The following is an 11,507-nucleotide window of genomic DNA, read 5'->3' on the forward strand; positions in this document are numbered from 1 at the left end:
CTCCTTAAGAAACATAATCCAGGTATATGGGAAGAGAAATGGCAGAAGACTTTTGACAAGGTCAAACATTACCTGTCCAATGCCCTAGTGTTGATGCCACATAGCCCAGATAAGCCGCTGATATTGTACTTGGCAGTATTTGGAAATTCTATAGGATACGTGCTTGGCCAGTATGATGAGTCAGGGAGAAAAGAAAAAGCGATACATTACCTCAGTAAGAAGTTTAGTAAATGTGAGACAAGGTACTCGCCAATTGAAAAGTTGTGTTACGCATTAATCTGGCTAACCCGGAGACTGATTGTACCATACAACTTGGTTAATCTAAAAAATAAACCCTCTATAATACATGATGGAGTCGACTACTCCGAATGGAAAAATAGCCCAATGGATAATTTTGCTTTCTAAATTTGATATAATCTATGTGAACCAGAAGGCAGTAAAATAGAGCGCAATAGCAGATTTTCTAACCAGTAAAGCTCTAGAAAATTACGAGCTTTTAAATTTTGATTTTCTAAATAAAGATCTAATGTATGTCGCGACTACTGAAGAAGGTGCTCAAAAAGAACATCTCTATAAACTAAATTTTGATGAGGCTTCAAACGCTATGGGTAATGGAATCGGGGCAGTCCTGATATCCCTAAATGGATATCATTATCCTTTTACTAGTAAATTAGATTTTGATTACACAAACAATATGGCAGAATACGAAGCATGCATCATGGGTATCCGTGCAGCCATAGAACACCAGATCAAAGTACTGAAGGTATATGGGGATTCTGCGCTAGTGATCTATTAACTCAAAGGAGAATAGGAGACGAGAGACCCCAAGTTGACCAATTATCGAAGGCTGGTTCTTGAGTTAATTAAGGAGTTTGATGACATCACCTTTTGCTACCTCCCGCGAGATAAAAATAAGATGGCTGACGCCCTGGCTACTTTAGCTTCCATGATCAAAGTGAACAAACAAGAAGGTGTAAAACCTATCCAGATGAGTATTTATGATGCTCTGGATCATTGTTACAACATCGAGGAAAAAGAAAAGAATGATCACCCTTAGTACCACGATATACTGCGGTATGTGAATAACCGTGAATACCCAAAACAAGTAACCGAGAATGATAAAAGGACACTACGGAGATTGGCCAATGACTATGTCTTAGATGGGGAGATCCTATATAAGAGAAGAAAGGATCAAGCGCTATTAAGATGTGTGGACGCTATTGAGGCTAAAAAAATCTTGGAAGAAGCCCATAAGGGTATTTACGGAGCACATGCTAATTGTTTTACAATGGCCAGGTAAATCATGAGATTCAGGTATTATTGGTCCACCATGGAAGGGGATTGTATCAGTTATGCCAAAAGATGTCATAAATGCTAAATTTATGGAGACAAAACTCATGTGCCTCCTTCACCTATTCATGTTATGACCTCTCCATGGCCTTTCTCTATGTGGGGCATAGATGTCATTGGGCCGATTTTACCAAAAGCTTCTAACAAGCATCAATTCATCTTTATGGTCATCGACTACTTCACCAAGTGGGTAGAGGCCACTTCTTACGCCAATGTCATGAAGTTGGCAGTCAGTAAATTCTTAAAGAAAGAGATCATATGTCGATTTGGAATGCCAAAAAGGATCATATCTAACAATGCATTGAATTTGAACAACAGCACGATATCGAAAGTCTGCAGTCAATTCAAGATCAAACACCACAACTCGTCACCATATCGCCCAAAAATGAATGGTGCAGTGGAGGCAGCCAATAAAAACATTAAGAAGATCGTGGTGAAAATGACCGAGACTTATAAAGATTGGCATAAGAAGTTACCATTTGCCCTCTATGCTTATCGAACATCTGTCAGGACCTCTACTAAGGCAACATCTTTCTCATTGGTTTATGGAATGGAATTGGTTTTGTCCATTGAAGTCTAAATTCCTTCTTTCTGAGTTTTTTCAGAGTTAAAGTTGGATGAAGCAGAATAGATCCAATCTCGATATGATTAGCTGAAATTGGTTGAAAAAAATGGTTGAAAGCTATCCGTCATGGTCAGATGTACCAAAAACGAATTATGCGAACTTATGACAAAAAGGTCCACCCCAGGGAATTCCATGAGAGAGAGCTAGTATTGAAAAAGATCCTGCCTATGCAAAAGAACTTCAGAGGGAAATATATGTCAAATTAGGAAGGACCTTATGTGGTAAAGAAGGCCTTTTTTTGGATGAGCGTTGATTCTAACAGAGATGGATGGCAAATCCCTGCCTAATCCAGTGAATTCAGATTCAGTCAAGAAATACTTCACCTAAAAAACAAAGAGGAGAGGCCAAGGTGAAAACCCGCAAAGGGCACTTTGAGACCAAAGAGGTTCTGAGTTGAAAACCTAGGAAAGGGCAGCTCAGATTTAGATCGAAGATTGAACATGTGGTAGCCGCGTCCTCTTAAAAAAATAAACGTTGCATCTAGGGGCATCAACAAAATACTCTAGATCTCTTAGACACATATCAAGCTCAAAATAGTCTCAAGAAGTTCGTACAGAGAAGTTCATGCTACGATATTTGGGGCACCTATTTTCATCTTACTCATTTTTGTATTTTAGCAACGTTTGCTATTTTGATTAATTTATTTCATTTCTAGCTTTGCTCCTAATAAATTTCAATCTTGTCCATTGTTACGATCTATTTCAAGCATTTTTCATTGAAATAACGATTAATGGACTAATAATATTCAAGTAAAAGGATTTCTACATATTGCCCTGGAAAGTTTCTAAATAGTACAAGAACTTGAAACAAGACCACTAGTTAGAACTAACCAAATCTAAGGGTTGGAAGCATCGGGGAACATATTGTTTAAATTATGATTAATTATTCAAATTTTTTGTCAAAGATATCAGATTTGAACAATAAGGTAAGGTAACACGTCAGTGATGGAACCTTGACGAACAATAAGCCATGTCAACCTAAGTACTAAAATGGGGATCATTCTCAAAAGATGGCATTCTGTATTTACGCAAATATCATTCATATACATCTAGTTAGGAGCATTTGATTCATTTTGATCATAACATCCTAATCGCTTGGCATATCAGTGAAACCACAAATCCTATACCCTTAAAGTTGTAGTGGGTCGGGTTGAAGTCACCATAGTAAATCTTATCTCCCTGAAGTTGCAGTGGAGCAGATTGAACTTACCATGGCGAATCTTATCTCTCTGAAGTTGTAATGGAGCAAATTAAAGCTACAAATCTTATCTCCCTGAAATTGCAGTGGAGCAGATTAAAGCTATAAATCTTATCTCCCTGAAGATGCAGTGGGTTAGGATGAGGCTACATGAAAAAGAGAAACACCAAAAAAGTCAAGATTCGTTAAGGCCAGGCAAAATTTGCCCTTTTTAAAGTTTTTGCTCCATTCTCGTTACACGTCAACGAACAAAGAGGGGCAGTTGTAATAGGCCGATTTAGCCCGAGCCCAAACCAAATAAAAATAAAAAATAACAGTCTAAATTCCAATTACAAAACAACAACAAAAATAGCCAAATAGCCCAAATATAAAAACCTAAAAGCCCAGTGGCCCAAACTATTTTACAGAAAGCCAGAAACCCTAGAGTTTCTAGCGCTGCTCTCCCCTCGAAGGCGGACCACCCGAGGCCTTCCTTCGTTGCCCGAGGTTTGACGCCCCTACCGCCGTTGCACTAAAATAGCAAAGGTACACACCCCATCGCCTTCCGTTGACCGCACTAATACCTGTAAAAAAGAATAGAAAATGACAGAAACAAGGACAGAATAAACGAAAGTAGAAACATAAGCTAGAACAATGACAAAATAAAAAAATGCAATATAAACAGTGTATAATAGCTATAAAGGCCAAAGAATAGATTGTATTCGAGAGGAGATTTTTTAAGGAGAAGAAATCAGATATGAATATTAAAAAAAGGTGATTCACTTTTTTTTTAAGATTTAAAGCAAGTAGAAAATAATAAATAATAATATCTTTATCTGTTGTTCCATTTGGGCACCGCTGTTGATGTCACCTTCGGTTCGCAAGGTCGTCGATTCCCTGGGGATTCAGCCAAGGCCGCGACGGAGGACGTCGAGAGTTGGAGGGTTTTTTTCTTTTTTCTAGAGTTTTGGCCTTAGTCTAGCGATTTCAACACCGAATCAGAGTTCCACGTAGAAATGGGGTTAAAAGGGATTTTTTGGATGATTTTTTGGCCACTAAAGACGGTGGTCACCGTCACAGGCGACCGGTGGCCACGACGGAAGACCGTCGTTCCTTGGCCAAATGCTGGAATTATTTGAGAGGAAAAAATGAAAGAATGTTTTTTAAAGCGCGGCGAAAATGAATTATTTTTCAGAAATTTTTAATTTTTATAGGGCTCCCACACTACGTCGTTTTGGCCTGGCTTCAGAAAGCCCAAAACGGCGTCGTTTTGATGCAATCCGAGACCCGACCCGTGTGGCTCAAATTACATGCCCGTGTGGCCTAGACACATGCCCGTGTGGCTCAAATTTGATGAATAGTAAATTACACGACCAACCACACGGCCTGGCACACGGTCGTGTGGCGTCGACAACCACATTTTTCGTTGTTCAAAATTCGCAAAATTAAGGGTTTTCGGTATGCATCTGAATTGATTTCAAAGCAGTAACAATATAGAGCGCTTCCAAAGCCTAAAACAACCACTCAATCAACTCACTTTAACAACAATAACATAAACAATAACATACAATTATAAGCAGAATACTGGTGTTGAAAGTTTCGACACAAAACCTTCAACGAAATCCACACTTACCAAAAGATCAACAACGATTGTTCGAATTGGCGTTTTGAGGTTTGCTACTTTCGATATCCCTGGCTAAGAGGGAAACCAACCGACCGATTATTAGAAAAATCACTCGACAAACACGGAATACCCAATTAAAATTGTACCACGAAGTATAAGAAGAAACTGCGAATTCAATCGCATTTAACAAGGAAACTTACTTAATAGTCTTTCAATCGACACAACTAAAAATCTAACTTCAATTAACCCCATATTCCTTACGGCAGTGATCAAAAATAAAGGACAAGGAAGAAGAACCGAAAGAAGAAGAAGAAGGAGAAAGAGAAAGAAAGAAGAAGAAAAAACATAAGAAATAGAAGGAAAACAATACAAAAGAAGAACTAACGTTAATTATGACTTAACTTCCACTCAGATTCCTGGCATTTAGCAAAAATGTTCCCTACCGCATACTCCGAGACTCAAACACAAGACCAAATAAAATACAAAAGCTTTACCAGTAAACCAACAGGCGCATTCTTGACATAAGTTTACACACAATTAAACTTAAATGTGACATTCAAGGATAGAAGCTATCTTAAATGAAAATAACAAAATTCCTAAAGATGTAACTTGAACTCTTAACCCCAATCACATAAACAGAGCACAGAATCATAGATACAAAGACTCAATTACAACAAAATCTAACAGTCAAACATTAAAATTTTTGGGGCGTTACAGTGCATAAATCAATGACTTTGATGGTTTAGTCTCATATATCGGTGGTTTCTTTGGAGTCTCATAAATGGTGGTTTGGGTTTTGAATTTTCGTTCTTTGGAGGTGTATAAATTGATCATTTAGGCTTAAGCTTCTCTTTTTTTGGTGGCTTATATATTGATGATTGGGATTCAGACTTCTTTTTCTTATATATAAATATGAAGAATGATTAAATTTTAGTTTTGGTCCCATTAATATGTCAAAAGTTGAGTTTAGTTTCTAACATAATTTGGTCTCTAAATTTTTATAATGCTATTAATTAGTCTTAAAATTAACACAATTTTATCTTTTTTTAAAGTTCGCAGTCACTTTTTAGACATTATAAAACAATGGTCAAAATTTTAACCCTTAGGCTATACTAAAACTTGAGATTGAATCTATACTTTAATTTTGACATAATTTGACTCCTCTACTTTTATAATGTCATTAGTTAGTCTAGTTAGTTAATATCGTTAATTCTTTCAATATAAATCTTGACCTCAATTCTTCTTAAGAACATTCTTTCAATAAAAAATTTATTTTAACATGACGATTTCAAATGTGCGTTTTAAAATATATATAATTAATATTTTAATATTTTTATTGTTACATAATATCAAGTGATTTTTTGAAAATTTTAAAATGTTACTCGGACAATTTAATAGAAGAATTATAACGGTGGTAACAACTAAACTTAAATTTTTATATCGGAAAAGTAGAGGACTATATTCTTAAAAATAAAGAGGAAAACTAAATTCTAAATATATGAAGCATATAAGAATTTAGAGCATATTTTAATCTTTAAATTTTATTCTATAATTTAACTCAAATAAATAAACAACGAAGCATGGACAGACAACTATACTAATAATTAATTAGCATATATTTATAAAATTTTATTCACTACCATAATAGAATTCTGAAGACTTCTAACTGTTTTAAAAGTGGGTAGTGAATGAGAACATAGTTAGACATTTTCATAATTATTGGACTTGGTGTAACTAATTATGAGGAAAAATGAGGTCTCAACATAATTCAAATAAAACAACTTCAACAGTTTTCACCAACCAAATCTCCATGCACCAAAAAAACTACAAAATCTCTTTTGACGTGTCGGTTCTAATTATAAAATTAGTCAATTTTAGTCTTAGTACTTTTTAAAATTAGTTTTGTATTATGTGTACAGTTGTAGATTTGGTCCATATTCTTTAATTGGATCATTCTAAGTCTCTTTACTTTTCAAATTTTGAAATTTCAGTCTCGATAGAAATAACAGGTGTTGATTCATTAACTGAATTTTTAGTGAGTAATAAACAGAAATAACTAGCTGACATGACATTACACATATAATAATATGTTTGGAACATCAAATTTTTAAAATAACAAAACTTAATAAATTTAACAATTATCATTTGATGATGACAAAAATTTTAATTAAATTCACACCTTCCACAAAATTTAACTTTTTGGAAACAATAACAAAACAAAAAAGACACAGTGCAGGAAATTCAAAAGAAAAGGCTAATTATTTCAAAGATTTGATATTAACCGAATTAACCGACCCTTTTAAACCCTTAATCGTTAACCGAACGAAATTTTTAAAAAAAAATTTAACCTAACCAAACTTTTTCGATTAATTTGGTCGGTTAACCGAATTAACTGAAATTTATATATATTTTTTATTTTTGGTTAAAACAAGTATAAAACATATAAAAAAAATTAACCAAATTAACCGACCGATTAATTTATACTTCCAAAAAATTAACCGAACCGACCGACCCCCGATCGAATACTTATGTATTATAATATTATTTATTAAGTTCGGTTAATTCGATTAACTGACTGATTTCGAACCGAATTAACCATTAACCGAACTTCCAAAAATTTATTAACCGACCGATTAACCAAATTCGATCGGTTAACCAAATTAATCCGATTTTATCCGAAATTTGCATACCTCTAGCTGCAGGTGACTCTGACTCCCATTTTAAACCTCTAAATATTTAATAAGCTGGAATTTTTCAGCATATTCTCAAACAGAATGGTGGGGTTGTGGGGGGACCTTGCATGGCATACCTTTGAAGACAATTTCATAGCCTTGGTAAGATTTGAAAATTTGCCACATAATATTAATATAATTATTAATGAAGTTTTGGTAGTAATGAAAAAAGTTGAGATCCTACAGTTTTGATGTCGTAAGTTTGAATATCATTCTTCGTAAATCATGTTGAATTGTCTTTATATTTATTTTGAATTAAAATTCACACATCTCATTATAAATAATATGATTACATTAATTAATAATTTTTTAAATTTTGGTGAATTACAAGTAGAGAGCAAAGCCTTAACAGCAATACGACTAGCACAACTCGAACCCAAATCACACTTGAAGTGATGAATATCTTAATTATCAGGCCAACAGATGAGTTTAATTTTTAACCTATTTTAAGCCTTCATTTAATCCCTCACACAGCATGTACTAAATATGAATATTTTAAAATTCTTTAATTTTTTTTTTTTTTTACTTATTTGAAGGATCCTTAGAGTAACATATTTGGTATTTAAGTAAGATAGGAATGGGATACCTTTGATAAATCATTACTATTTTTGTTATCTTAGACCAAAAATCTGTCCTGCACCATTTCTCGATGCATATAGAGTGGAACATATATAACAAAAGTTGAGATGGTCTGGAGCTATTTTGGATGACCAAAAAAGACATGCAAATGCATGAGAGTACAAGAAAAAAATATCTATGATATGATGCATGACAAATAGAATATATGTTGAAACCATGATATTCTCATTGAGAAACAAGAAGATACAGAATAGGCATTCATTCCAATGATACTGCCATGTGCATTCTTGCTAGTAAAAGAAAACAATACTACATGACATACAAGAAAACAGAACATGAGCCGGCAGCAGCTCTTATTGCAGTGATAATAATTTATCTATGTAGCCATAGTAGCTCAGTTGTCGGGAATGGTTAGCCGAGGAAATCTCTCTATTGAGGCTTCTCCAATGGAGGGTGTCCTGGATAGTGACCATATGGTGGCTTCTTGGGAGACTCATATACTGGTGGTTTAGGTTCTGGCTTCTCTTTCTTTGGTGGTGCATAAACCGGTGGCTTTGGTGGCTTAGGCTCATACACTGGTGGCTTCTTTGGAGGCTTATAAACTGGTGGTTTGAGTTCTGGTTTTTCTTTCTTTGGAGGTGCATAAACTGGTGGTTTAGGCTCAGGTTTTTCCTTCTTTGGTGGTTCATACACCGGTGGCTTGTGTTCATGCTTTTCTTTCTTTGGTGGTGTATAAACCGGTGGTTTAGGCTCAGGCTTTTCCTTCTTTGGAGGTTCATATACTGGTGGTTTCGGTTCAGGCTTCTCTTTCTTTGGAGGTGTATAAACTGGTGGCTTAGGTTCAGGCTTCTCCTTCTTTGGTGGTTCATAAACCGGAGGTTTATGTTCATATGGTGGCGGTTTCAGCTTAGGAGGATTATGAACAGGAGCAGGGGGCTTCCCATAGTTGGGAGACTCGTAGGTACCAAAAGAGGGAGTGGCGAGAGCCACCACTCCAAGTAGCAATATTAGCAAATGGGTAGTAGCCATCATTGAGCTTTTTGCTTTCCATGGTGCTATGAGAAGAGCCCTTTTTATAGTGGTAAAGGAGCCTTACTGTTAGCCCCAAGTGTCAAACCATTTTCTAGTTTTAATACCTTTCGAATTAGTCAGCTAGATGTTATTAAATCTTTGAAGTAATTCATAAATGAAATAGGGTCCATTTAGGTCCCACTTAGTTGACATTTTAGAGCATGGATACATGGTTAGTCATGGTAGGAGAAATTTATACAATTGTGCTAGTAGAGAGTGAAGAAAAATTAGCTCTTTCTTAAAACGAAATTTATACAAGTGGTTTTATTTTATTACTTTTTTGTTTTTATAATTTCAACTATTTTGATATAATACTTAAAATTATTTATAGTCCCTTTCCAACTCATAAATAAGAGGATAATGCGCTTTAATGCACTCAAACTTACATCCTCCTATATTAACAACAATACTCATGCCAATCGAGTTAAAACTCAATTGACCGAATATACCATTTTAATTAATTCATATAAGTTTTTAGAAATCATATATAATTTTAAATTTTAAATTCATATCCGCATATATATACATACTGTATGAGATTATTTTTTCTTTCTTTTTGAAAGAAAATAACCAAATAGGTTTAGGGTTAGTTGTTGAAATTTGTAGGTACAAATTTGTCAATAATGGAGGTGTAAAACTTGAACTACCACTACCACTCTCATTTCCATCATTCAACACCGCTACAGCATGTGAACTAGCACCCTCATTTCCCCTAGTAATTGTGTGTTATCCAAAGTTTAATCATGTGTCAAAAAATTTGGATTAATATTGACAATTGTGTACATGTTTTGGAGAATGGATTATATGGAATTGTGATTTCACGTCATCCCTACCTTCCTATTGGAAAGGGGTAGAGATGATGTGGAATCACAGTTCCATACAATCCCTTCTACATGTTTTGACACCGTAGATTATGGAAGTTGTGTAGAAAGCAAATAGAATTTGAGTGTAAACACTTATATGTTACATATTTAGATAACTATTATAATTAGTGGTATCATTGAAGTGAATATCATTAAAACATTTTAATTACATTCTTTAATTCGTAGAGGAGCGTGAGAACTAAAACAATTACATTGTAATTAACCATCATTAATTTTAAACTGTTTTAAATATTTTATTTCTTTTAGAGATATAATTACATTTTTTTACAATTACCTCACTTAGAATACCTTTTAAAGGAATACGTGGTACGATTGGATCGAATAAACCCTTATATCCAGTCGTCTGTGAACCTTTCGATATTGTTTTATTCAATGTTTGCTCAATTACTTTTTTACTTGCAAATGCAATATAGACATAGAGTTCAACAATAATGATATCCCCCAACATATCAAAACTCGCAGTCACTCCACCAATAATAAAAGTCGTAAGAATTAATACATAAAATAACTTTTTATTTAATTGTTAATCATATAAAACGAAAAATATTTTAACCATTTGGATCAAGCTCAAACTTGTTTCCTGACTTTATATTATTCAAACATGTTAATAATATAAGGTCTCATTATTGAGCTAGGTTAAAAGTAAGGCCTCTTGGGGGTAGGAGACATACTCAAAAAGGCTTAGAGAAAAAGAATATATGGGCTTTTGACCTTTAAAAATATTGGGTTAGATGATTCTTGGTGCTAGCCTAAATTAAGGCTAAGGAAGATATGGGTTGAATAATGGCTTCATTGGTGAATTGTGATTCAGCTTTTGATCGATACATGGTTAATGATATTTGCATTTAGATTTCGGAAGTTTTGTTGAGTTTTTATTGATGTATCCAATAATTTATGAAATGAAGTTCACATCTGCAAAGACTTTTATTGAAATAGTAAAGTTTGAGGAAAGGAAGATTTTGAGGGATTAAATTTATAATACATATTATATGCATGTTTTTTTTTTAAAAAAAATTGTACGTGAAAAGATAAAAATACTCTAAAAATTATATTTGTTGCTTTATAAAAATGTTGAGGTTTTGATAATTTCACAACTGAGTTGAAATATGATTGAGAGTGAGATTAACTCAAGCAAAGCTTTAAATGATAGTACTGATAGATACGAGTATGAATATAAGTAAAGCAAATCCCTCATTGATTTGTCAAGACTTGTTTAAAACAGTGGTTAAAGTTCTTGTGAACTTAGATGACAAATCATGTCATCCTTTTCCTCTTTCCGATACTGTAATGATAAAAGGTATAATAACTTATTTGGCCCTTTAACTTCATAAAAAAATTATTTTAGTTCTTCATTTAATTTTTTTTACCTCTTTTAGCCCTTAAACTTGTGTGACTTGTCAAATCACCTCAAAATAGATAGAACTGGCGTGGCACACATGTAGATTGCCACATTAGCAATTAATTAA

At 34.0% G+C, this 11,507-nt stretch overlaps 1 protein-coding gene across 1 annotated transcript; it reads right to left on the reverse strand.

The window, feature by feature from the left end:
- Positions 1-8,290: 8,290 nt before the first annotated feature.
- Positions 8,291-9,148, reverse strand: LOC105796732 (repetitive proline-rich cell wall protein 1-like). Its single transcript, XM_012626530.2, has one exon. It carries the CDS (start codon positions 9,116-9,118, stop codon positions 8,516-8,518), a length of 603 nt encoding a protein of 200 aa, XP_012481984.2. The 5' UTR covers positions 9,119-9,148; the 3' UTR covers positions 8,291-8,515.
- Between the last annotated feature and the right edge of the window lie 2,359 nt (positions 9,149-11,507).

This window comes from Gossypium raimondii, chromosome 3, assembly GCF_025698545.1.
Source record: "Gossypium raimondii isolate GPD5lz chromosome 3, ASM2569854v1, whole genome shotgun sequence".
Taxonomy (NCBI): domain Eukaryota; kingdom Viridiplantae; phylum Streptophyta; class Magnoliopsida; order Malvales; family Malvaceae; genus Gossypium; species Gossypium raimondii.

Bases quoted from the DNA above. Each gene is read 5' to 3' on its own strand.
- LOC105796732 (XM_012626530.2), bottom strand. From the start codon at position 9,118: ATGATGGCTACTACCCATTTGCTAATATTGCTACTTGGAGTGGTGGCT.